General features: G+C 41.1%; 1 protein-coding gene across 1 annotated transcript; it reads left to right on the top strand.

Moving 5' to 3' along the window:
* Positions 1-233: 233 nt before the first annotated feature.
* Positions 234-27916, top strand: LOC134662075 (SPARC). Its single transcript, XM_063518351.1, has 9 exons — positions 234-276; positions 18627-18695; positions 19329-19487; positions 22713-22773; positions 23080-23201; positions 23914-24060; positions 24498-24700; positions 25865-26012; positions 27803-27916. The coding sequence occupies exons 2-9, from the start codon at positions 18633-18635 to the stop codon at positions 27863-27865; spliced, it is 966 nt and encodes a 321-aa protein (XP_063374421.1). The 5' UTR covers positions 234-276; positions 18627-18632; the 3' UTR covers positions 27866-27916.

Raw genomic sequence — 27916 nt, 5'->3', positions numbered from 1 at the left:
AACACGGTACTCGACTGAAAAGCTCTCCATTTTATCACGATTGTGTAAAATACTATTATATGCCTACATATATTATTTGTTTACATAATTAATTAGGCCACTTCAAACGAGCACCATCTTAGGCAGTTTTATATTTCAGCGCCGCAGCACATCACATATACAACCGCTACATACACCCGCTCGGGACCGCCTCCGTCCGGTGCACGTCGTGCAAGCAACGCCAGACCAGTCGGACTCGGAGCTCCACGGCCGCCGCACGAGGACGCCGCGATAACGGTGAGTCTTTACTTTGTCGTTGTAACTTTTCAATGTTTAAAACAATGCCTCATTGTTGATGAATTATGTAGAAACTAGTTGTGATTGAGAGTTTTTAAAAGTGTTTCGATTTAAAAAAACTGAAAAGCTTTATCTCGAGTCTGTAACTGGCACTGGAACTTAATTTGACTCCTGGAACCTAGTTTGAGTGGGAAAAAATATAATTAACATTAAAATAAGTGCACATTTGTTTAAATATGGCCGTTTAATGCCTTGACCTGATAATGTCTCTATACAGGAAGCATGCGCCCAAGATAAGACGTAAAAAAGTAAATGTTTAATTACGTACCTACGTAATTTTTAATTCAACGTAGAAACCTTATTATATGCTTATTATGAAGTAAATAGATAACATTTAGCGATCTAACTAATAAAACACTTGCTTTAACTAACACCTCATTTTACTAATATGATTTTGAACCAGCCAAGTGCGAGTCGGACTCGCCCATGAAGGGTTCCGTATTTAGGGGATTTATGACGTATTAAAAAAAAACTACTTACTAGATCTCGTTCAAACCAATTTTCGGTGGAAGTTTGCATGGTAATGTACAATTGTACATCATATATTTTTTTTAGTTTTATCATTCTCTTATTTTAGAAGTTACAGGGGGTGGGGGACACACATTTTACCACTTTGGAAGTGTCTCTCGCGCAAACTATTCTATTCTATGATATTAGAAACCTCAACATCATTTTTGAAGACCTATCCATAGATACCCCACACGTATGAGTTTGATGAAAACATTTTTTTGAGTAAGTATTCCCTGCTAACGATGAAAGTAAGAAAACAGGAGTTTACGTTTTCTACAATTATTCGAAAGTCGTATTTCTATGGCAAAGTTATATAAATATTCATAAAAAAGGAAGGAAAAAAATCACGCAAATCCAAAAAGTACGCTGCACTTCATACTTAATTACTTACATATTGAACGCGTCGACCATATGGTCCACGAGCCAGGCGCAAATTTCGTCAGTCATCGCCTCCCGGGTGAAAACTCGTATACTGGTTAACGGCCATATATGATGAACCCTCGTGGACGTCAGCTGCCGCTACGTTGGTGGGTTGAGGAATGGCAGCCACCGAAACACGTAAAAAAAAAATTTTTTTTCAGTCATCGCCTCCCGTTTGATACTTAGTCAGATGAAAGTTTAGGTGCTATTGTTAATAAAAACAATCGTCAGCCGGTTGTATCGCGGTGGAATCACCGTCAGCTGTACACATGAACATGTAAAAAAAAAATTTTTTTTCAGTCATCGCCTCCCGCTTGATACTTTGTCAGATGATAGTTTAGGTGCTATTGTTAATAAAACAAATCGTCAGCCGGTTGTATCGCGGTGGAATCACCGTCAGCTGGTCACATGAACATGTAAAAAAAAATTTTTTTTTCAGTCATCGCCTCCCGCTTGATATTTTGTCAGATGATAGTTTAGGTGCTATTGTTAATAAAACAAATCGTCAGCCGGTTGTATCGCGGTGGAATCACCGTCAGCTGGTCACATGAACATGTAAAAAAAAAAATATTTTTTCAGTCATCGCCTCCCGCTTGATACTTTGTCAGATGATAGTTTAAGTGATATTGTTAATAAAAAAAATCGTCAGCCGGTTGTATCGCGGTGGAATCACCGTCAGCTGGTCACATGAATTTATAAAACAAATAAATAAATACAATCTAAAATTTAAAATAATTGGTTTCAGTCATCGCCTCCCGTTTGATACTTTGCCAGATGATAGTTTAGGTGCTATTATTAATAAAAAGAATCGTCAGCCGGTTGTATCGCGGTGGAATCACCGTCAGCTGGTCACATGAACATGTAAAAAAAAATTTTTTTTTCAGTCATCGCCTCCCGCTTGATACTTTGTCAGATGATAGTTTAGGTGCTATTGTTAATAAAACAAATCGTCAGCCGGTTGTATCGCGGTGGAATCACCGTCAGCTGGTCACATGAACATGTAAAAAAAAAAAATTTTTTCAGTCATCGCCTCCCGCTTGATACTTTGTCAGATGATAGTTTAGGTGCTATTATTAATAAAAAGAATCGTCAGCCGGTTGTATCGCGGTGGAATCACCGTCAGCTGGTCACATGAACATGTAAAAAAAAAATATTTTTTTCAGTCATCGCCTCCCGCTTGATACTTTGTCGGATGATAGTTTAGGTGCTATTGTTAATAAAAGAGATCGTCAGCCGGTTGTATCGCGGTGGAATCACCGTCAGCTGGTCACATGAACATTTTTTTTACATGTTCATGTGACCAGCTGACGGTGATTCCACCGCGATACAACCGGCTGACGATTATTTTTATTAACAATAGCACCTAAACTATCATCTGACAAAGTATCAAGCGGGAGGCGATGACTGAAAAAAAAAATTTTTTTTACATGTTCATGTGACCAGCTGACGGTGATTCCACCGCGATACAACCGGCTGACGATTTTTTTTATTAACAATAGCACCGAAACTATCATCTGACAAAGTATCAAGCGGGAGGCGATGACTGAAAAAAAAATTTTTTTTTACATGTTCATGTGATCAGCTGACGGTGATTCCACCGCGATACAACCGGCTGACGATGTTTTTTATTAACAATAGCACCTAAACTATCATCTGACAAAGTATCAAGCGGGAGGCGATGACTGAAAAAAAAATTTTTTTTTACATGTTCATGTGACCAGCTGACGGTGTTTCCACCGCGATACAACCGGCTGACGATTTTTTTTATTAACAATAGCACCTAAACTATCATCTGGCAAAGTATCAAACGGGAGGCGATGACTGAAAATATTTTTTTTTTTACGTGTTTCGGTTGCTGCCATTCCTCAACCCACCAACGGAGCGGCAGCTGACGTCCACGAGGATTCATCATACGTAGCCGTTAACCATTATAGGAGTTATCGCCTGGGAGGCGATTGGTCATGGAAACCTGTTCGTGGCTCGCGGTCTAATAGTTGTGTTACTGGACTATAGTTGGATAGTTTTACGGCACTTAACATTTTAAAATAGGAATTGATATCAAATAATAATGTGTAATGTGTTAATCTCTAATTTCGTACAATCATGTCCGGTTGAACCTTCGTTGATCGGAGTACACGCTCAGCGGTCGAGTCCTGCACTTTTTTTACCCTCCTAAGGTTTATAGGAATCCTGGAATGCCGCTAGCGTCTGCCAAAGCGACTCTCACCGAACTGTCTCGAGAACACGCTTAAAGAAACCTTATTACCACTAAATAAGGTCTATAATTATACAACATGTTATTGAACTTACGTCGCTTTAATGTTATTTTGATAAAGTGGTTTAGTCAGGATAATCTTTCGCGATCGTCAGCCATTGGCGATATAAAACCTCGTAAGCTGTTATTTAAGTCAGGGTATCACTATTCTAAACAAGGGACTAGTTTTTAATTTAAAATTTAACTTAGCAGCTCGACCAAAAGTAATTTGCACGATAGCAAATTATTTATATTTCAGGCACTTAAATCCCTCACTAATCTCACACTCAATACTTCTCGCTATAATCGCTCGCTACGCTCAAGATTCGATTCTTGAAAGCTAAGGGCTCTTTATCGCATTGCAACTATTTACGCGTGAAGGCGTATTTCTTTCGTAAAATCAGTAGCGTCATATGCTGCTTTTAACTCGGGGAGCGACAGGTCAATCAGGTCATCTAGAAAACAGTAAGAAATTTTAAGTAACGTTTTCTAGATTAATTTAGCAAGCCAGGGCAAGTAACATTAGATATTCCAAGGCCCAAGTGTAATTACAAATGGGATTTAGACATTCGCCGTCCCCAGCTTAGCTAGTATTATTTTACTGTAGTACTTAATTCACAGAAACTCCAACTTTGTGAATTTAATATTGCTCTCAATAAAACATTTTAGCTGCGAGACGTCCATTGTTTAGACGGGGCGAGAACTCGCACGCGAGTTTCATTACATTGCGTCATTTGATCGGTCTGCAGAATTGATGTAACCTCAATGGTCCGCAATGTAACTAAAATCATATTATACGAGTTCGGGCGCCGTCTAAATGAGCCCTAAATGTTTTATTAGTACAGTCACCTGCAATAATATGTCACACAACGAAGGGCGTAAAAATATCTGCCACGATCTTATTTGTAGAACCATAAGAGCGTGTGAAGCGTGTCACATATTTTTGCGGCCTTCGAAGTGTAACATATGTATATTGCAGATGAGAGGTGAGGTGACTGTATATACACTTATAGTCGGAGTTCAGTAAGAAGAATTTGACTTTTGACTGTTTTGACAGTTAAGCTTTGACCTTTATTATATGTACCATCACGCCATCCGCGGTTGTTGCGCCATTTAGGGTCCTAGCTTAATTGGTTGGTCCATACTTACACTATAGAATTTCCAATTTAGCAAGAACCCTAAATGGCATAACAATCCCGTGTGGTGACTGTACTGTAACTATTTATTAATCTAAGGTTATTAGTCAAACGGTCTTAGCTTCTTATAATACTTATACATGTATACCTACATTACAGATACAACCTTACATGGATTAGCACAAAAGCTAATTGTCCTAAATTTTAATTAGTCATTTTTAATTAATTTTGCAAAAGCAATACCTATCAAATAACCTACCTACATATATATATGAGAGAAATTGGATACACATAAAATTAATTATACCAACCTTGGTCCCACGACGATTCACCTCAAAGTTTCACCAATTTGGTTGATATTCAAATATTAAGTACACCTTTGAAGAATAATAAATAAAGGTACCGTTGAAAATTGGCTATGCAGTGGAGAATTTATGAAAAAGGTATGGGATAATCATACTCAAATAAAATTAGTTAAGTATAGTAGATAAGTAAATTACGTACAGTCCAGAAATAACATGCATAATAAAATAATATCTACTGGTCTCGAAATTTCTAAATACTTGAAATGGAATCTTTTTTGCTAATCAAAGCCAAAAAGTTTCAAGTCTCCTATGAGATAATATTATATTGTCACTGCCAAATCTGTGGAAACTTGGGGTAGGCCGAGCTTACCTAATCTACCAACTATAAGTATACTTAGGTAGACTGAAAAGCCGTTAACTAACTACGCTAAAGACGGTAAGTCGGTCGGTAACCTAAATTTCCAACTATGCGAAATTTAAACTAGATATATTAGGTATTCTTGAGCGTTGACTCATTGTTAAAGTGAACTTATTCAGATTCTGACGCAACAGCAATCTCTACAATAAACAAGTGCATCAAATGACCATCTGTTAGCTTCAATTAATATCGGCCATGGTAATGAAACCAATGAACCAAGAATGAAATTGTAGCGAATGCTCTACATATGCATTTAGGTCGCCTTGAGCAATTAAAATAAATGGGCACATAAACATTCGTTGTATGATTGTTAGAGTTAGACCATGCTAACTCTACAGTCAGTGACAAAGTGTGGAAATGTCCAAATAAACATCAAATAACTTGTCCGACCGAAACCGGGTTTTTATGCCAAAACCAAAACTTTGGTCGGACACCGAAAGGTTTAGCAGTTTTTTGGCTGAAACCAAACCTTCGGCCAAAATATGTTTTTTTTTATGCCGAAACCGAAAACGAAACTTCGGTCGCAACCTACAAATTAGTACTACAAGTATGACGATGAGGTTTATAATTGCAGTTATACAGTTTGTTTTGTCAAATGTCGGTTCAAAGTTAGCTGCTTAGAGTTAGTTATTAGTAAAGTACGGACTCTTTAACCTTTTGAACGCCACAGACTGCAATTGACGTCAACGCAAAATCGTGACAACGACGCCAAAGACGGCATTTGCCGTCGATCGTTTTTAGGGTTCCGTATTACCCAAAGGGTAAAAACGGGACCCTATTACTAAGACTCCGCTGTCCGTCCGTCCGTCCGTCTGTCACCAGGCTGTATCTCACGAACCGTGATAGCTAGACAGTTGAAATTTTCACAGATGATGTATTTCTGTTACGCCGTGTGGTGGCCGGCTTTAGAATAGCGCCAACCCTCACATGGGATAAGGGTGTCGTACGAGGCGACTAAGTCCACAAACGAAGCAAAAAGCCGTTTCGTCACAGGGGAGATGGACCATGGATACAACAAATGTGATTTTTGACCGAAGTTAAGCAACGTCGGGCGGGGTCAGTACTTGGATGGGTGACCGTTTTTTTGCTTGTTTTGCTCTATTTTTTGTTGATGGTGCGGAACCCTCCGTGCGCGAGTCCGACTCGCACTTGGCCGGTTTTTTTTTGATGAAAATGTACTGAAAAACACCCCACTTTTAGGTTGGCATTATTTATTCACAAAACTAAATTTTACCCCCGTGGCCTCAGTGGCACGGCAAATGGATGCGCCGTTTGGTGTTCAAAAGGTTAAACAAATATTATAACATGTGCTTAGCTACGGCTAAGATCCATGTTTACCCATATTTAGTAGTAGTAGTAGTAGTAAACTCTTTATTGTACAAAAAGACATATTAAAAATAACATACAATTAGTAAGAAGTACAAAGGCGAACTTATCCCTTTGAGGGATCTCTTCCAGTTAACCTTTGAGTAGATGAGAGGAGAAAGTGAAAAGAGGGTGACAAATGCAGCAAAATGTACAACAAGGTACCAGAAAGATAAAGGATATAAATACATACAAAATGTATAGGATAAACATACATATATTACACAAAAAGGAATGGGGAAAATACACTAAAAATTGGAAAGAATTAGAAAGATACGTATAAAGCAACTATACAATAGAAATATCCATTTAATATATATTTAGCACATGTATCCATGTTATATCTTTGTGTTGGTTATACACACGGTACATGTGTTATCATTTTAATTTTTAATCCAATTTAGCGCCGGGATTTATTGAGACTCAGTCTAAATACGGTCCGCAGCACGCGTTATTAACTGGCGGCAGCGGAAACAAATCCTGACCAAACATTAGGAACAAACACATTCTACATAATACTAATACCGTCCGTATTGACATAGGGCGCACGTAAACTATCGCACAGGGCACAATTTGGCCTTATTTGCTTAGGCCCCGAGCTTCGGTCGGCCCATCAACACAATTATGTTTTTTACTGTCTTTCAGAGCTTTGTAGCTGTAAAATTTCTAATGTGGCCTAATAAATGACTTTAGAAACTTATTCTCCTAAAATCTAGCTCTCTGAAAAGGACTGAAGTATTGACATATCGTACCATAAAATTCAAGTGACTTTAATTAAATGAGACTCCAAAAATGTTTTTAATTTAGTGATCTTGGCCCTACGGGCACGATAATCTGGTAATAGGAAATTTACTTTTTATACGAGGCTTTTATTTAACTCGCAATAAGTATTTCTTAGTTTATATTTTAGGCCAAGTTGCTTCTTATGTACTTTTAAGTTCACATAGGAATTCTGTAACTTTGGCCACAATGCACTGTTATGGTATGGGATAATTAGGCTGACCTGGGTGCCTAGCCAACGTGCAAATCGGTGACACTCCGTGGCGTAGCGTAGTCACCTCTCTTTTTATTTTATAAGAAGAAAAATATGTCCTAGAATCCTAGATAAATCTATCCAGGTGTTTCAAAGCCAACGCTATAAATCCGTAAAACAGCAAGCCATAACTCTTCCAGGACGTGTTGGATACTACTATATGTAATAGTATATGTCTGGTCGCGTGTGCTCGGAACATTATCGTGTCTGGCGACATGAATTATGGTCTTCCGATGTTCTTATGAGACGTGCCATGTGTTGTTGATCGTCTGGTGATTTGGGCGATCTATCTTTTTATATGTCTTGTATTCATTTTAATAGTATAGGTAAGGAATTAATATAGTCAGTACGTATTAGTAAAACATGATAAGTAATATTTGTTTGGTAAGGGTTATTTATGTTACGTTATAGATCCTTCCATTTCCATCTTAATTTAGATTAATTTCCATTACGATTACAATATCGATATAAATAGAATATCAATATGCAATAGGCTTTTACTTAGGCTTAGCATTGGATTGGGCATATCCTCAGGATACCTGACAGCCTGACAACCTATCCAAAGTGGCCCTGACCTGGAAGATGCCCAGCAAAAAGAAACATGGTCGCCCTAAATTTACTTGGCGACGTTCCGTGGAGCAAGAGTTTGGTGTAGGTATTGGAGATGGTGTTGGACCAAGTTACCCAAACTGCTCAGGACCGGAGTGCATTATGATTCAAGCCCTTCATTCGAACAGAGATAAGAAAAGCCGAAGACATATGTATTAGGTACTGACTGAAGCTAACTCCCTTATTGAACCTCACATTAAATTACATTCATAATATGACTATATGACACAAAAAGCTTCGATTATTTTTATCTCCGAGAGGTCAACCAGATAGCAGTTTCCGTCGCGAATACACCACATTACAACTACATAAAAAGTATATGTCTCTCCCACGTGATACTCTTATCGCTGTTAAAAAATGTCGACCTATTTAATTTATAAACGGTTTTGCAAACAAGACTGCTGAGCGAATCAATTTTGGAGGGATCAGCAAAATTGTGAAATTGATAATTTTGGCGGCTTAGAGTGGTTGTTGAATGTCGGGGTATTTTTATCGTGTTTTGATGTTAATTTGAGTGGGGGCTAAATTCAAACATGTTTGCAGCGATATTTGCAAGGGGGGGGGGGGGATTTGAAAAACGAGAATCGAAGACTCAAACTTTTGCACCTTTATCCTAGCGAAAAATGTAACATATTTTTGACGTCAGCCGCTTTGTCATTCTATTAATTTATTTAGGTAGATACTTGTTGGTTAATATTGACCACCAAGTACATATAATTATTACTATTACGGGCTCCTACTTCTATGTAACTGGCCCTTATGGCTTCTAAATCTACTAAACTACGTGCTCCCGAGACCTGGTAATACGCGTAATCTTAAGTTAACAATGTACGAGGAACAAGCACAAAAGCAACTATACATTCTGGCAACATCGGAAACAGATGGGCAACATTGGCGCGAATATGTGTGGGACATATTCGCGCCAATGTTGCCAACATTCTTGTAAACATCTAGCATGGTGCATTAGATCGAGTTGTTTGACCGCAAATCTATCTTCGTCTCTAACGCAAGAGCGACAGAGATGGTCTTAGAATTTCGATGTAGCCTCTAGTGTTGGTAGGTCTTTAATATTGGAAATCTTTATAAAACTCAACACATTATCACGAGGCTTATAGCGCTTTAAAAAATTCTGACTCTTAAGCCCTGAGTCGAGTCCTTTATTGAGTCCACATAATTTGTATGTAATGTAATTTTTCATGATAATATTGCATTTTTTTTGTAAATAAATTGAGAGTTATCTGAAAAGGACTCGAGTCTCTAGAAAATACTCTCGTCTCTAGCAAGTTAAAAAGTCGAGCTTCGGTTTAGTTACGAATATAAGTCTGAAAAAACTAAGTCGAGTCTTAAAGAGGAGGACTAAAGGACTAGAGTCTTATAATAGTAACTACCAACCAACCAATATTATAGTAACCTCCTAGTTAAGCCCGCATGACACATTCAGGTGGCTCCAGAAATAAGTTCTGCAGTCATTCCGGGAACCTAGTTTAATGTTCGTCGTAAACTGTACCCGTAATGTAACCAATAGTTACCATGCCCACGCGCATGCACACATTTAGATCTTATTAGCAATAGATAAGGTTCAAATTTGATTAAGTCTATCGATAGCACGCGCTAGTTTATATGCAGAATATTAACCTTTATTCATATGTGGTTTAAAGTCTAATATTATAAGTTATATATGTTAAATGTGAGTTGTACTTGGTAAATGGGGTCGCCTCGCTCCTGAGGTTATCAAAAGAGATATAAGTTTAAAAATATTGACGGTATCGTAAGTTTTTTAACTCGTGTGAGACGAAACATACTCTAGTAACATATATTAATATTATTAGAATATTTTTTAGCTAGGATAGTTAATTAATAGACAGAGCCTGCGTAAAAATATACAAAAATAAATTGTTACGGAGAGAATAATCAATCGTTATCTAAAGTGAACGTAGGTTGATTGGTAGAGAATGCTCTATCTATATTACTACGTCAGTCTTTTGTACTATGTTTTTTTTTGTTCAATAACTTCAATAAGTAAAGATGAATAAAAAGGGGGCTTCCACATGCTTGCTAAACTTTTTCATTATGACGTTGCTATAAGATTTACGAAATTTCAATGAACAATGTCAATAATAGGTAGGTATGCAATTAGATCATTCTTTAGGCTGTATTTGGCTAGCATGTCAAATGTTAGCTGCTTGGCCATACGGGTTGAGATATGATCCTCTTTGCAGCTGTGACACGGTCTGCAACGGTCATCAAATGATCTCATCATACCAGTAGGCCCAAACAAAGTCGACCATTCAGCTCGCGGTCTTGCATATCCTGCTAGGATTAGTGTTGGGTATTGTTTATATTTATGTTTGCTTCCCAGGGGTCTAGCCAAGATGACAATCTTGCAGTATACGAAACGAAAAGCTAAGATAAACGTTATCTTGGCTAGTTCCCCTCTAATAAGGTAAATGCAGAATAAATGTCCCTGTGGAAATAGCCATCATAATCTTAATTACAATACAGTTGCGGGCTGTCACCTATTGAAATAAAGCTGTCAAACACAAGGGTCGTTTACGTTTCACTTTTTGAGACTTGTATACTTGTATTGACTTATTGAAAGTCTTTCAACACATTCATGTGAATTACCTCCTTGTGGTTTTCATAAATTCTCTATTGTCCTCTGTAGGTTTCTTTACTTTCTTTACGAACATATGTCTTTCTTAGAGTCCTCTGGGAAATCTGCATATGAAATATCCCCAAAACGCACATTTATTACCCTTGTCAAACAAACAAGACGTGGCGTGGCGGTTTATCTGTTCATTTTAACAAAGGGATGTGCTTTTTACTCCGAAATCGCACTGACGTATCTTAAGTAGGTATCGCTTGCCAACATTTTTATACTATGTTGGTGGCAAATAAGCATTCGGCGCAGGCTGGGCTAGGTATAATTCGGTTGTCAAACTCGCGGGCACGATTTTTCATTACACTTCTTTTCTGCAATCAACAACAAATTGATTCTAATAAAATGGCGCTGCAATACCAATAATTTAACTTACCGTTGCAACATCCCAAATTGACGGATGGCATACGTTTGACGTCAAATAATCGGGTCAATGGAAACAAATAGCGATGCAGTGCCAGTTGAGATCAATTCAGCAATTATTCGGCGGTGGGTGCCAAGGGACGGGCTTTCTGAAGATTCTGGACTTGAGGTCTTAATTGAAATATCGACCGGGGTGGGTCACTGGGACATTACGAGTATGTTGATGCAAAAGTCGTTTAGATGATGAGTCGGGCGATTTCTGACAGAGTAAGAGTACCTATGCGTGTTTTGCGAAAGACACTTTTAAGATCTTTATTACTAGAGTAATCCTGGGGGCCTAATAGTCATGATGACAAACGTTGACAGAAAACGCCAATCGAAATGGCAATCTGGTACCAGCCTGCGGCTTTAGTCTTACCGGTCTGTTGACTCTGTTGTGAAGATTTCTATCCTAACGAGAGTTAGAGACTTCTGCCCTAGACTTTTTCTGCGTGAAATAATGATGATGATTGATTAAAACTATTATATGTTTGGCCTCAGACTATCATACCAAACTTCATCTAAATCGGTTGAGTGGTGTGTCAATAGAGATAGACAGACAGAAAGGCATATAATATTAATAGGGATAGCGTCCATTTCTCTAAAGAAGACGCCAATTCTAGGTTGTTTTGCAACGGCTTCATAAAGATTGTTGCTTATATTGTTATTGGGCATGATATCATCCCAGTTGATGTCAGTCCCCGAGGCCCCGAGGCCTGACCGTGGCATTTGCTTCATAGCTTCATACATAAACCATATCACTTGGTACAATATGTTGGAAATAGAACATAGATTATAATAACACACGTTTATTAAAACGTATGTCAAATATAATACTTACATATATTATACTAATATACTATCTATACTATACCTCTCCCGTCGAATGATATTGGTCCCTAAGACAGTGGTACGTGGGTCATACTGAAAGTTTCTGGATTCTGATAAATGAAACGACTTATTATCCTTATGACATATTTATTGTTTTTCGAAGTATATACCCTCACTATTTACACACTTTTGCATTCGCTGGAACCATTGTGAAAAGCAGTGGGTCCAGTCTTCCTTAGGGACCTCTTCGATGGCTTCGTGGAAAGCATTCACTGCCAGTTCCGGGCTTGTAAATCGTAAACCTCTGAGTTTATCTTTAATTTTTGGAAATAAAAAAAAAATCACATGGTGCGCGATCGGGGCTATATGGCGGATGAGTCATTAATTCCACATTTGAGGCCTTCAAATACGCATTCGCTACCTTGGCGGAATGTGCCGACGCGTTGTCGTGGTGGAGGACTATTTTGCTACGGGGACGCTTTTCACGAACTTTGTCAAACACTCTGGGCAAGCACGTGTTTACATACCAATCTGCAGTTACTGTCTTTTGGTGTTCAAGCGGTATAGTGGTGTAATGCCCTGATTTTCCGAAAAAAGAAGCAACCATTTTCTTACCAGTGCTTCGACTTTTTTTAACTTTCGTCGGCAAGTCTTCAAAAGGAAAGACCCACTCCGCCGATTGACTTTTCCTTTCTGGTTCAAAACAGTAAACCCAGGTTTCGTCACCTGTCACGATATTATATACAGCCGTTGATTGTCCGCCGTCAAATTTTTTTATCATTTTACGGCACCACTCTACACGCAGTCCTTTCTGGTCTTCCGTCAAATCGTGCGGTATCCATCGCGTACAAAGTTTCCGAACCTTAAGGTGCAAATGCAGTATCTTTTGACCCTGACTCATTCCGATGCCTAAGGTAGTACGAATTTGCTGACAGGTAATTTTTTTGTCAGTTTCAATTAGTTGTCGTACAGTATCAATATTACAATCGGTAACCGCTGTCGCCGGCCGGCCCTCACGTTCATCGTCATGGAGATGGTCACGTCCTCGTCTAAACTCACTAAACCACGAATAAACAGAGCTACGAGATGGGGCTTCATCGCCAAATGCTAATTGAAGTCTTTGACAACTTTCTTGCTGAGTTAAACCACATCGAAAATCGTAAAAAATCATGCTTCGAAAATTTTCACGACTTAACTTCATTGCAACAACGACACACGAATTTCAACCCAACGTCACGATGAAAAAACAAATGACAGTCTCACAAATTAAAAAGTAATATACTGCCAGAGAGTTCCTTTTTCAAACCCTGTAATTGTTTTTTTAATTTTCGTTTTCTAAGTGGCCAGTTCCAGGAATTATCAGTATGCCCTAAGTATATGGAGTTCATAAGTTTTAAACTTTTAAGTAATAAAAATACAGTAAAAAGCTCAACCCAAAAGAGGCTTGAAGAAAATGTCAAATAGCGACCATCATTAAATAATGCCTGATAAATCACTTTAAAGGGCTTCTTTAGAATAAAACAAAGGTAGGTAATCAAGTAATGAGTAAATACCAGGTAAATACTCGTCGCTCGTTCACATCGACTTTGATACCTAAGTAATAGGTACTCGTAGTGGGTATCCAATATATTGTATTACATTACCATATTTACTGCAGTATAAGCCAACCGCTTCTGTAAGCACTTACTTGCAGCTTTCGTTTCGCTGACTCAAGCGATGCCCGGCTACAGTGCTCTTTATACCACTTTATACAATGGTACGCAAATACATTTATAAATATTAGGTCCTTACATATGAAATTGGCGTTTGGCGAACTGGCAACTTTGGTTCAAAATATGTGGCGTTCGGCTAGGAATTCCAAATTCAAATTTATTTCAAATTTAAGACCATGTATTTCTGTGTTCGAATTACGAAATTTATTTGTTATCGCGTCATTTGTTTTTCTTTCACATCGTTCTGTTCACAATATGGAGAACTTAAAATATCGCTATATTTACGAATATGAGTTTCACCTCGGCACTAGTGCTGCAGAAACGGCTCGTAGGATTAACAATGCGTATGGGGAAGCTACTGCAAAAGAAAATACGGTACGTTATTGGTTCCAACGTTTCCGTTCTGGAAATTTTGACCTACAGAACAAGCCCCGTGGACGGCCGGAGACAGAAGTTGATAACGAAGAATTAAAAGCAATTGTGGAAGCAGATCCATCGCAAACCACGTCAGAGTTAGCGGCAGGCTTCGGTGTGAGTGATAAAACCATTTTGATTCACTTGAAACAAATTGGAAAAGTGAAAAAACTTGAAAAATGGGTACCGCATGAATTGAGCGACGCAAACAAAGAAACACGCGTCGAGTGTTGCGTTTCACTTCTCAACCGGCACAATAATGAAGGCATTTTGAATCGTATCGTTACTTGTGATGAAAAATGGATCCTGTACGATAACCGGAAACGTTCTTCACAATGGCTGAACCCAGGTGAACCAGCCAAATTCTGCCCGAAACGAAAGTTGACTCAGAAAAAGGTACTGGTAAGTGTCTGGTGGACTAGTGCCGGTGTCATCCATTACAGTTTCTTAAGATCTGGGCAAACAATCACGGCTGATGTGTATTGTCAACAATTGCAAACGATGATGGAAAAGCTAGCCATTAAACAACCCAGACTGGTCAATCGATCTAGCCCACTGCTGCTTCAGGACAATGCTCGACCACATACGGCACGTTTGACGGCCGCAAAACTAAGGGAGCTGCGACTGGAATGTCTTCGACACCCACCATACTCCCCGGACCTTGCTCCAACTGATTACCATTTTTTTCGGAATTTGGACAACTTCATGCAAGGAAAAAAATTCAATTCTCACGAGGCTGTCCAAACGGCCTTCAAAGATTTTATTGATTCTCGCTCACACACTTTTTTTAGTAAAGGAATCAATGAACTACCTTCGAGATGGCAAAAGTGCATAGATAGCCATGGTACATACTTTGACTAAATAAAAAAATAGTTTCATAAAAAAAAATCGTTTTCATTTCTGCCATATGAAACGCCAATTTCATATGTAAGGACCTAATATGCACTTTGTAGTATTGGATTGTTGGGCATTTATATTTAAAGTTGTACCACTTGTACCCCTAACTTTTGTTTTATAATTCAGAATTTCATATTATCGATCTCTACCTACTTTATTAGAATCACAAGCTCTTTCTATCTTTAACTAGAAAAAAATTGTCCCTATTGTTTTGGGTCCATTTGGTTACGTTTATACGGACCAAGCTAACTCTGCATGGCATTTGCAATGACAAAATATGGCCATGTCATCATATTAAATGACGTTTATAATGAAAGCTCGCACATCGCTTTGTTGTGTTCAAGTTGGTGCAAAGTTAGCTTAACCGGATTGTGTTATACTTAATTCTTGTATTTAATCCAGGGACCGTTACCGATAAAACTAAAAATCTAAATAAGACATAGCATTCGGCATATTTCTCTGATATTCTACAATGATATTTAGGGAAGGACAAGGAGTTATCAGATTAGCTAAATTTAAACACAAGAATATTCATAAACAACCGATATACTGAAATGAATACCGGTTAATTTGTATGAAACATATACCGCTATTCGGTCACACTTGCACAAGCGTAACACCCTGTCCTGAATCTTTGTTCTCCGGTGTAAGGGTCACCCCACACTAGCGTCTTTTGAACGTCGGTGTCTAGTCAGCGCTATGGAAGAAGGCGTCGCTGCGCAGTTGCGCCAACGTTGCGTCGAGCAACAGCCGTAGAGTTGACTAGATGCCGACGTTCAGGAGACGCTAGTGTGGGGTGGCTGTGGCTCTAAAGGGGCCCACTGAATAGGTACCAGTCCGCCGGACGGTATCGGCCTGTCAGTTGTTCGGAGCTGTCAACTTTTTGTCCTGACAGGCCGATATCGTCCGGCGGACTGTTAATCAGTGGGCCCCTTAAGCTGTAAACCAGCGCGTGCTCTCACAGCGATGGAAGGGATATTGCGGTTTACAGTACCAAATGTGCCGTTACAGACAAAAAGCTACCTTGTGGCTATTGGCATTACCGCTATACTGCAATACAATGTAAAAGTAGGCCGTGCAGTCAACACGGAGGAAATATTTTGATAACTCGAATTGAATCTGAATGCTCTTGTTTGAAATAAGATTTACATTACAAATACTCTTTATTGCACACCTCATTACAGAAAACAATACAAAGAATACAGAAAAGAAGAGGGTAAACAACAGGCGGTCTTATCGCTAAAAAGCGATCTCTTCCAGACAACTTTTAGGTAGCGGAAATTTATAAATTTATATCATGTCTTTAGGTGTTGGTGATGATTTATTTCATTATAGGTACTGAAAAATAACCGTCGAAGGGTACGTTTACCTTATTGTTAACATACCTTTGCCATTTAATTCGTGTTTTGTACAATACCTAAAAGAGTAACTATATACCTAGCTCGCTACTTATTACCGTAAAATAGCCGTAGGGTAAAACTGAAATTCAAACCTCGATAACATTTTATTTTTACATATGAAAACTGAATGGTGTATATAATAAGTGTTCCGGACGTTTGTAAGTTTGTATTTTATTTTGGGTAGTTCCATTTCATAACTTTGACGATAAAGAGGAAAACCCACCTCACCCCGTAGTGCCTCGTATTTGGGGTGAGAGGGGTTTTCATACAAAGGTGATTTTGGAAGATTGTTGGATAGATTTTTTTTATTATGCGTATTACTATAGCTCCATTTTAAATTAGAATACATTATTTTTGTAGCAGTAGCCTTAAAATCCCTTCTCACCCCCCTCTCAAACCTCTCCCCATTCATAACCCACCTCTCCCCGCGAAACCTACTCACCCCGTTTTACGGTACTACTAAGTACTACGTTAAATGGTTCGTTCAATAAAACATTCATTCGTTCATTTGCGATTCGGTAAATGTAAGCTGAGTGATCGTTTATCTCGCGAGTTTAAAAGTAAACATCAGGGACCCTTCTTTCATTGCTTTTGTACGAGTAGAGGGCTCGAGCGAATGACCGAATGAATTTTGAATGGGAGTAAACGTGTACCTAGTGTATAGTGTATACCTACAAGCAATACAACTGTTAAGGTTTTGTAGACTCTATGCATGACCATGTTCTCTGGGATAATACAATAAGACATTACAAAGGCGCACAGTGACATCTTTTATGGCTAGTAAAAGGAGGTGTTTGTTTAACCCTTAGGTCATTACTGTGCAACTTATATTTTGCTATGGGACCAACCCCGAAATTGCGAAACAATGTTTGGCTCACCCATAGAAAACATTAATCTGGTCACTCAAAAGTATGAAAGAGCCATTTTTTTGAACTCATAGTAAAAATAAGTATGACTACGGGTGGAAAAAATAGACTGTATTTAAATACTTAAGTAGCGATGGTTTCAAACAGGAGTATATTACGCCGCTATATAAAGACGAAAGTTGTTATACTTTTTAATTTAATGAAGTCTAGTTTCTAAATGATAATAACTTATTCCAGCGGCAGTGTGGCCGCTCGTTTACACAATAAACTGTAGTCTAAAATAGCGCAGTTCATGGAACTATAACAAGTAATGCATGCTACCTACTGAACCCATTCTGTGTACGCATCATACCCTATTTCTGGGGCCTTTTACAACGTCCCACGCTAATATAATATTATAATCAATCGGGGCAAAGAAGATTGTGGTGACTCTAAATGTAATAAACACTGCCTAAATAATACCTATTTACTGTGCTGTGTTGCCACTGTTGAGTTTACATGAACTGTCGCCCGCGGTATTTCCGGACCGATACGACATAAGTTCTTCAAGAAACATAATATATTATATTACGGCCTAACGCTCTATTATAGTATTTTATGCAACCGTTGTTTTAATAAACATGCCACGAGTATTTAAACATGATTAAAACGGGGTCACTCCAATTAAGACAATCCGAAAGGACACGTTTCGATTCATAACGAGTAGCTTCAACGGGAGCATGCGTGGGCGGACCGACGGAGACCAATCTGCGTGCGAAACATATAATTTTTGTTTTGTTTTAAGTATTTTCAAACTTATCGACCAATCTTGGATTTAAAATACGTGAGTTGCATTTTCATAATTATGTTTAATATGTCCGTGTCTCACGGAAGTTTTCTCATAATAATACCACACATTTTTTCTTGCACATCACAGCTAACAATACCACGCACAGTTCCGCAAGTGAACGAAATTAACGATATATAATTATGTAAGTATAGGTACTTACAGTTAGGTACTGCGTGAAAACATTAAAAATATTTACCTACCTACCTAATGTTAGTTTCTGTTTGTTCCAGTTAATCATGAAGGGGCACCTGCTGTTGCTGGCCTTGCTGGTCGCAGCCATCTGCACCGTCGACGCCCAGGTGAGACAACTATTGTATTATAAAACAACTATAGTCGACAATTATAGTCGCTGTTCTGAGGGGGGGTCAAATTGCGGGGATCTTTCTCTTTTACTCCAATGAAGGCGTAATTAGAGTGACAGAGAAAAATGCCCGCAATTTGCCAACATCGATTTTCGAGGTTATAGCCCTGCACGTGCATAAGGGCCTTCATAAGCTCGCGTGACGCGTTCCTGTTCAGCATCTCCGTTCCGCTCCAGCTCAAGTTTAAAATGAGAGCCTATCTTAGGGTGGTAACTCCACCTGTCCAATTTCTTTGTCAAATGTGTATTTGCGTTTCACATTTTGCTTAGTGAGAAAGTGAGACGCAATGCACATTGGGCCAAGAAATTGGACAGGAGGAATACCAACCTTAGTTGCTGCATCGAAAATGCGTTGAAATAGCTTGCACTACACATTTTCTAATAATTTCAAATATCTGATAAAATAGGACACCGATAGGCAAGCTACTTTACCAAGGTGTTCAAAACTGTACCTAGGTGTAATTTTTGAAATGGAGGTTTTATCTCACCTGTTACAGGCGATTGTGTTTTAAAATCCACTAAAGAAGCCTCGAAGTAATTTTTTTTTTTAATTTTAAATGCATTTCTACAGAAACACCGCAGACGTCACAAGCGTCTCCGCACAACGACCACTACCACAGTATCACCAACGTTGGAGGAACACCGCGGTGATGCCGAGGACAGGGAAGACGCCGAGGCTGACCATCTGGAGATGGGCATGATGGAGCGGGAAGACGAGAGGCGGTACCAGGTACGGTAGACAGAGACCACAATAGTCTTACAGGGGCGTTGGCGCACCGCGGTGACGCCGAGGACAGGGAAGACGCCGAGGCTGACCATCTGGAGATGGGCATGATGGAGCGAGAGGACGAGAGGCGGTACCAGGTACGGTAGACAGAGACCACAATACTTACAGGGGCGTTGGCGCACCGCGGTGATGCCGAGGACAGGGAAGACGCCGAGGCTGACCATCTGGAGATGGGCATGATGGAGCGAGAGGACGAGAGGCGGTACCAGGTACGGTAGACAGAGACCACAATACTTACAGGGGCGTTGGCGCACCGCGGTGATGCCGAGGACAGGGAAGACGCCGAGGCTGACCATCTGGAGATGGGCATGATGGAGCGGGAAGACGAGAAGCGGTACCAGGTACGGTAGAATGAGACCACAATAGTCTTACAGGGGCGTTGGCGCACTGCGGTGGTGCCGAGGACAGGGAAGACGCCGAGGCTGACCATCTGGAGATGGGCATGATGGAGCGGGAAGACGAGAGGCGGTACCAGGTACGGTAGACAGAGACCACAATACTTACAGGGGCGTTGGCGCACCGCGGTGATGCCGAGGACAGGGAAGACGCCGAGGCTGACCATCTGGAGATGGGCATGATGGAGCGAGAGGACGAGAGGCGGTACCAGGTACGGTAGACAGAGACCACAATACTTCCAGGGGCGTTGGCGCACCGCGGTGATGCCGAGGACAGGGAAGACGCCGAGGCTGACCATCTGGAGATGGGCATGATGGAGCGGGAAGACGAGAAGCGGTACCAGGTACGGTAGAATGAGACCACAATAGTCTTACAGGGGCGTTGGCGCACTGCGGTGGTGCCGAGGACAGGGAAGACGCCGAGGCTGACCATCTGGAGATGGGCATGATGGAGCGGGAAGACGAGAGGCGGTACCAGGTACGGTAGACAGAGACCACAATACTTACAGGGGCGTTGGCGCACCGCGGTGATGCCGAGGACAGGGAAGACGCCGAGGCTGACCATCTGGAGATAGGCATGATGGAGCGAGAGGACGAGAGGCGGTACCAGGTACGGTAGACAGAGACCACAATAGTCTTACAGGGGCGTTGGCGCACCGCGGTGGTGCCGAGGACAGGGAAGACGCCGAGGCTGACCATCTGGAGATGGGCATGATGGAGCGGGAAGATGAGATGCGGTACCAGGTACGGTAGACAGAGACCACTATAGTCTTACAGGGGCGTTGGCGCACCGCGGTGATGCCGAGGACAGGGAAGACGCCGAGGCTGACCATCTGGAGATGGGCATGATGGAGCGGGAAGACGAGAGGCGGTACCAGGTACGGTAGACAGAGACCACTATAGTCTTACAGAGGCGGTGGCGCACCGCGATGACGCCGAGGCTGACCATCTGCAGATAGGCATGATGGAGCGAGAGGACGAGAGGCGGTACCAGGTACGGTAGACAGAGACCACAATATTCTTACAGGGGCGTTGGCGCACCGCGGTGATGCCGAGGACAGGGAAGACGCCGAGGCTGACCATCTGGAGATGGGCATGATGGAGCGGGAAGACGAGAGGCGGTACCAGGTACGGTAGACAGAGACCACAATACTTACAGGGGCGTTGGCGCACCGCGGTGACGCCGAGGACAGGGAAGACGCCGAGGCTGACCATCTGGAGATGGGCATGATGGAGCGGGAAGACGAGAGGCGGTACCAGGTACGGTAGACAGAGACCACAATATTCTTACAGGGGATTGGAGCATCGTGGTGAGGACGCCCCTCCCACCTCCACCTTAACTATACGAATATACTTATGAACTGAAATAAATGTCATATACTAAGAAAAAATGACCCAAGCCTCGAGTGCCCCAGGCTGGAACAGGCAGCTGCCGCGATAGCAGAGGACGCTGGTTCGATTCCAGCCTGGGGCACTGGAGGCTTGGGCCATTTTTAGGGTTCCGTACCCAAAGGGTAAAAACGGGACCCTATTACTAAGACTCCGCTGTCCGTCCGTCCGTCCGTCTGTCACCAGGCTGTATCTCACGAACCGTGATAGCTAGACAGTTGAAATTTTCACAGATGATGTATTTCTGTTGCCGCTATAACAACAAATACTAAAAACAGAATAAAATAAAGATTTAAGTGGGGCTTCCATACAACAAACGTGATTTTTGACCGAAGTTAAGCAACGTCGGGCGGGGTCAGTACTTGGATGGGTGACCGTTTTTTTTGCTTGTTTTGCTCTATTTTTTGTTGATGGTGCGGAACCCTCCGTGCGCGAGTCCGACTCGCACTTGGCCGGTTTTTTCTTAGTATATGACATTTATTTCAGTTTATAATTTATATATGTAGTAGTGTTTCTACTTGAAATAACAACAAATTAAAATATTTTCTGAAAATAATTCAATTTGTTCTAGTATACAGTATACGAATATGACGACCGGTCTGGCCTAGTGGGTAGTGACCCTGCCTGTGAAGCCGCGGTCCTGGGTTCGAATCCCAGTAAGGGCATTTATTTGTGCGATGAGCACAGATATTTGTTCCTGAGTCATGGTTGTTTTCTATGTATTTAAGTATTTGTATATTATATATATCGTTGGCTGAGTACCCACAACACAAGCCTAGAGCTTACCGTGGGGCTTAGTCAATTTGTGTAAAATGTCCTCTAATATTTATTATTATATTATTTATTTATTATTATATTATTAATATGCTATAAAATATTTTCGCAAATGCTTTTTGGAGTTTTTTAAATAATATAAGATCTTAAGCAATGTTTGAGTGACTATTAAGTTATTTTTAGATGAACAGTAACGCCTCTGTCTCCCGAGTTTGTTGACTGTTATGAACTTATGACGCCACGCAATACTGTTTCTCGTAAATAAATTATGTGCTGGCATAATTATGAATGCCATAGTCTTTATTAGGTACCTATTTCCGTAATTTGTAATAATTATTATCTAGTAAATTATTGCTGAAGCGATGTAGGCATATTGTATAGTCTAATAAGTCAGTTCCGATATTCAGATAGTTTGAGAGATATACAGACGTGAAGAAATTTTAAACACATAATTAACATAATCTTCAACTGTTTTAGAGGTCCACTAAGAAACGATTTCAACGGGGTTATTACAACATTTTTATGACTTCTACCTAATTATTAACAAAGTCAGAAGTAGGGCAGAAGCTTGTTATGCATAATGTATTAAAATAATGATACATTTTCGCAGGAAGCCCAGCGTAAGCGTCTAAACGAGATTGGAGCCGACATCAACGATGTATTCCCCGATGGTGAGTCTTTTTACACACTTTTTACAATTTCCTTCTCAATTCTTTATCCAAGAAATCGAGGTAACTCTTCAAAACATAATCACACTATTACTACTACTAGTACCGTAGATTCCTCTCGGCTAATGAAGATCATACAACATAGGTAGGTCATGAAAATGATGGCATACCTAGATTACCTAGAATACCTACTGTTGAGAAATCGGTTCTTTTTTGCCAAGGTTTTGTTTTCTTGTAAGCAACCGTCAAGAAAACCTATAAGTATATGTGTTTTCAATTGATGATGCTTAATGATTGTATTGTATGCAGGTGCCGACCCGTGCCTAAAGGTCCACTGCAGCGCTGGTCGTGTTTGCGAAATTGATGAACACGGCGAGGCTGTATGCAACTGCATCAAGGAGTGCCCTGACGAGACAGACCTGCGCCGCAAGGTAAGGTCACATTGGATGTAGATTAAAACATATTTTTGCCTATATCGACTTTAGCCCATCGCCTCTCTTAGGGCCCATTTAGACGATGCGAGAACTCGCATGCGAGTTTCATTACATTGCGGGTTTTGATCGGTCGGTTGAATTAAACGTAACCAACAGTCCGCAATGTAACTAAAATCGCATGCGAGTTCGCGCGCCGTCTAAATCAACCCTTATTGTAGAGTCAGTCGTCTTTCCTTCATACCAGGGATGTTGCGAATATCCGCATCCGCATCCGCAACCGCGGAACTTCCGCATTATTTTCAACATCCGCATCCGCATAAAATCGATGCGGATTTAATGCGGATGCGGATGTGGAACAGATCGGTACAGGAACGTCTTAGCATCGGCGTAAGTGCTAGACTGCTAAGTAATTTAGCCATTAACCAAAATCTATAAAAAATCTATTAGAAATGAGCAGTCAAGCGTGAGTGGGACTTAATGTACGGAACTCTTGGAACGCGAGTCCAACTCGCACTTGGCCAGTTTTTTGAAATACTTAAAATTTACAAAAATGTAATATTTGACGTTTTTTATGTACCTATCTTGACATCCGCATCCGCATCCGCGGATGTGAGTCTTTAAAAATCCGCATCCGCATCCGCGGATGTGGAAAAATCGGCATCCGCAACATCCCTGCTTCATACAACCTATATTATGTTGTTTTCCGAAGGTGTGCACCAACCACAACGAGACCTGGCCATCCGACTGCGAGGTGTACCAGCAGCGCTGCCTCTGTCTCGACGGCTCGGAGGCCTGCAAAGGCCCCGAGTTCCACCATCTGCAGATCGAGTACTATGGCGAGTGCCGCGAGATGCCTGTGAGTTTTTTCAGCTGTATAAGACCTTGTGTGGCTCTAATAGCGCTTAAACTTGAGTTTTGCTGCTTTAAGGTACAAGTAAAATAGTAGGAATTGTCATATTTTGCTATGTTTAGATACAAGGATAAAGATTTCAGAGGGCCTTTTGTGACAAATTTTACCTACGGTTTTCTATTACGAATAGTCAAACGTACACAAGTTTCAAAATAGGTAACCGGGACTTTGCATCATAATTCCTTATATGTAGTCACTATCACTTGTATCTGGGTGACTATATAAAGTGCCCAAAAACACCTGAACAAGCGCACGTTTTGATGAGGACTTCTTACCCGACGAGAGTCGAGACTTACGACGACAAAAAGTTATGGACGTTTATTGACACATTTAGTTGCCTCAGTGTCTATTTATTATTACAAAACACGCCATGTATGTTACAGGAATGCACTGAAAGCGAGATGGCCGACTTCCCCCGTCGCATGCGCGACTGGCTCTTCAACATCATGCGCGACCTCGCTGAGCGTCGCGAACTTTCCGCGCACTTCCAGCGTATGGAACGCGAGGCCGAAGCCAACCTCACTAGGAGATGGACTAACGCTGCTATTTGGAAGTGGTGTGACTTAGACGCCCATGACAATGACAGGTAACAAGCTAACAAGTTATGCCCAACACTGCAAATAGCTGTTCAACATGTGCTACCTGGCTGAACATCACGAACTATCCGCACACTTCCAGCGTATGGAGCGCGAGGCCGAGACCAACCTCACTAGGAGATGGACTAACGCTGCTATCTGGAAGTGGTGTGACTTAGACGCCCATGACAATGACAGGTAATAAGCTAACGAGTAATGCCCTACACTGTAAATATAGCTGTTCAAAATGTGCGACCTGGCTGAACATCACGAACTATCCGCACACTTCTAGCGTATGGAACGCGAGGCCGAAGCTAATCTTACTAGGAGATGGACTAATGCTGCTATCTGGAAGTGGTGTGACCTTGAAGCCCATGACAATGACAGGTAACAAGCTTACAAGTTATGCCCTACACTGTAAATAGCTGTTCAACATGTGCTACCTGGCTGAACGTCGCGAACTTTCCGCACACTTCCAACGTATGGAACGCGAGGCCGAAGCCAACCTCACTAGGAGATGGACTAACGCTGCTATTTGGAAGTGGTGTGACTTAGACGCCCATGACAATGACAGGTAACAAGCTAACGAGTAATGCCCTACACTGTAAATATAGCTGTTCAAAATGTGCGACCTTCTTCTAGCGTATGGAACGCGAGGCCGAAGCTAATCTTACTAGGAGATAGACTAATGCTGCTATCTGGAAGTGGTGTGACCTTGAAGCCCATGACAATGACAGGTAATACCTAAACTAGAATTAGGTAATAATATGCCATATACTGTAGCTGATCAATACGTGCGACATGGTCGAGCATTGCGAACTTTGGGGGTGGACCGACTCTGCTATCTGGAAACGGTGTGACCTTGACGCCCATTATGATAATGACCCAAGCATCTAATAGCGTAAGTTTATCAAGGCATAATCTTTTCAACATCATGTCATGAGCGACCTCGCCGAGAGTCGCGAACTTTCCGCTCACTCCTAACGCATCGCGAGGCCAAAGCCAACCTCACTAGGAGATGGACCAACTCTTCTTGATTCTTTAACTACGAGTATCTGGAATTATGTCCACAAGCATTTAACCAGTACACGTGCTGTTTTTACTACCGTTCACTCCACTCCTCCTAAACTCCTCAAGGGTCTCTAAATTTCACAAAATTTGGATTTTTTTCACAGATTCGTGTCCAAACACGAGCTGTTCCCGATCCGGGCTCCGCTGATGGCCCTGGAGCACTGCATCGCGCCCTTCCTGGAGCTGTGCGACGCGGACCGCGACCACCGCATCACCCTCGCCGAGTGGGGCAAGTGCCTCGAGCTGGACGAGGTACCTAAACCTAGCCCTTGGAGCCCTACCCTAGAAACCTATCGTAACCTAACCCTTCGACGACACAGAGTATTATCAAAGAGAATAGATTTTATACAGATGGCGGTAAATTTACTGTGGCGCCATAATAAGTCATAAGACTCATAAGTTATTTATTTGCGAAAGATATGGTATACATAGGATGTTACATTTCATAGTTAAGTGAGCCAAGCTACCTTGTCACACAGTGACATGCAAATTGTATGCCTAATACTAAACATGCACTTAGATAATCTAAAATTAATTCATATTTACATAACAATAATATTACCATGACCAATTTACCATGACAGTAACTCTCTATAAAATCTATTCTCTTTGGTATTATTAAGTAAGGCACAAACATACATGGCACAATACATCGGCACCGAACACTAGGTTTGCAGTCAATTTTCTGTCGCGCGAGAGGTCCATTCGGGGCATGGTGAAGAATCGCCTTCTGTATGAAATATTAGGGAAATAGAGAGAAAGCTTCAACTAATATAGCATGTTACAGTTTTATGCATTTTTTAAAGAAAATTATCCTTATATAGGTGTCGCAGTCGGATCGTATAATCCGCCGTATTACATTACGGCTAGCCGTTTTACAAAACAGGGGCGTTTTGAAATGCGGCGGTTCGACGATTAGCCGGATTGAATGCGGCTGAATGAAAATCCGCCGGAATGTATTCGGCGCCATACGTTCTTCAACACGGCTAGCCGTAATGTAATACAGCGAGTCATTAGCCGCCGCTTTGACAGTTTTTAGTTCCCATTTTTAACACTCGTGGCGCTGCCTGACATAACAACAACAAACTATGAAAAGCGCAGGGGTGTCCATCAAATCTGGAGTTCGTCGGACTGTTTCTTTTCAAAAAACATTTCCTTCGCAACTTAACTAAACGGAGGTTAGGTTCGTTAGGTAGCTTCAGATGCCCGAAGGGCAAACCACCCAGAAATAGGAGCCCCGCTTGCGGGGCTCCGTCTATTTAAGTTGTGAAGGAAATGTTTTAGAAAAGAAACACATGTAGTGCGGTGGGACCATGGTAAAAATAAATTAAATTGCAAACATTGTCAAACTCCGGTTACGTAGGCGACCGAAAGAACTGGTCACTCTACAATCTAAATAGTAGATACGATGCGGCTAAACGTAGGCCGCCTTATTAAAGAACGTATCGCAATGACAATCCGGCTAATCGTCGAACCGCCGCATTTCAAAACGCCCCTGTTTTGTAAAACGGCTAGCCGTAATGTAATACGGCGGATTATACGATCTGACTACGACATAGGTACTGAAATAAATGTCACATATTAAAGAAAAGGTGACGAAGCACTCCAGTGGTGAAGGCCGGGTACGAACCGGCGTCTTTAGCAATCCGGGCTAACACCTTGAACCCCTTGGCCACCCCGCCACGGTGGAACCCGTCCCAATTTCTCGACTATAATTATGCCATCTTACTAAGACTAGGCGTCTTTGACCAACTCTAAGAGCAACCAATATGCGCTTGCACCTCCAATATACAAATCCCTGCGGAATTACGATATAACATAATATACTAATCTATGATTACGATATATAGCGAGAGAGACTGGTGCTGCCATCTATACATAACTTTGGGAAAAAACAAATTATTTTATTAAATATTTTTATTTGTTCCCAAAGTTGTGTAAAATTTTCCTTTTTCTCTAGATATTTGGTAAAGTGGACAGGAGCTGCTAATGAAGACAACACAATTATGGTTTTTTAAACTATATCTCATGTTAACTCGCAGACGGAGCTGGAGGATCGCTGCGACGAGTTCATCGGCGACGGCGACAGCGTCGAGGAGTCGTAAGCCGCGCTCCAGCGACACCGCTATTTTGGACGAAGAATACTAGGACACCAC

Source organism: Cydia amplana, chromosome 2 (genome assembly GCF_948474715.1).
Source record: "Cydia amplana chromosome 2, ilCydAmpl1.1, whole genome shotgun sequence".
Lineage (NCBI taxonomy): Eukaryota > Metazoa > Arthropoda > Insecta > Lepidoptera > Tortricidae > Cydia > Cydia amplana.
The sequence above is the reverse complement of the archived record's forward strand: the minus strand, read 5'-3'. Positions and strand labels throughout refer to the sequence as shown.

Excerpts from the sequence above, each read along its gene's own strand:
- LOC134662075 (XM_063518351.1), top strand. The coding sequence starts at position 18,633 with ATGAAGGGGCACCTGCTGTTGCTGGCCTTGCTGGTCGCAGCCATCTGC. Across the intron at positions 19,488-22,712 it reads AAGACGAGAGGCGGTACCAG|GAAGCCCAGCGTAAGCGTCT; the intron begins GTACGGTAGACA and ends ACATTTTCGCAG. Across the intron at positions 23,202-23,913 it reads AGACAGACCTGCGCCGCAAG|GTGTGCACCAACCACAACGA; the intron begins GTAAGGTCACAT and ends TGTTTTCCGAAG.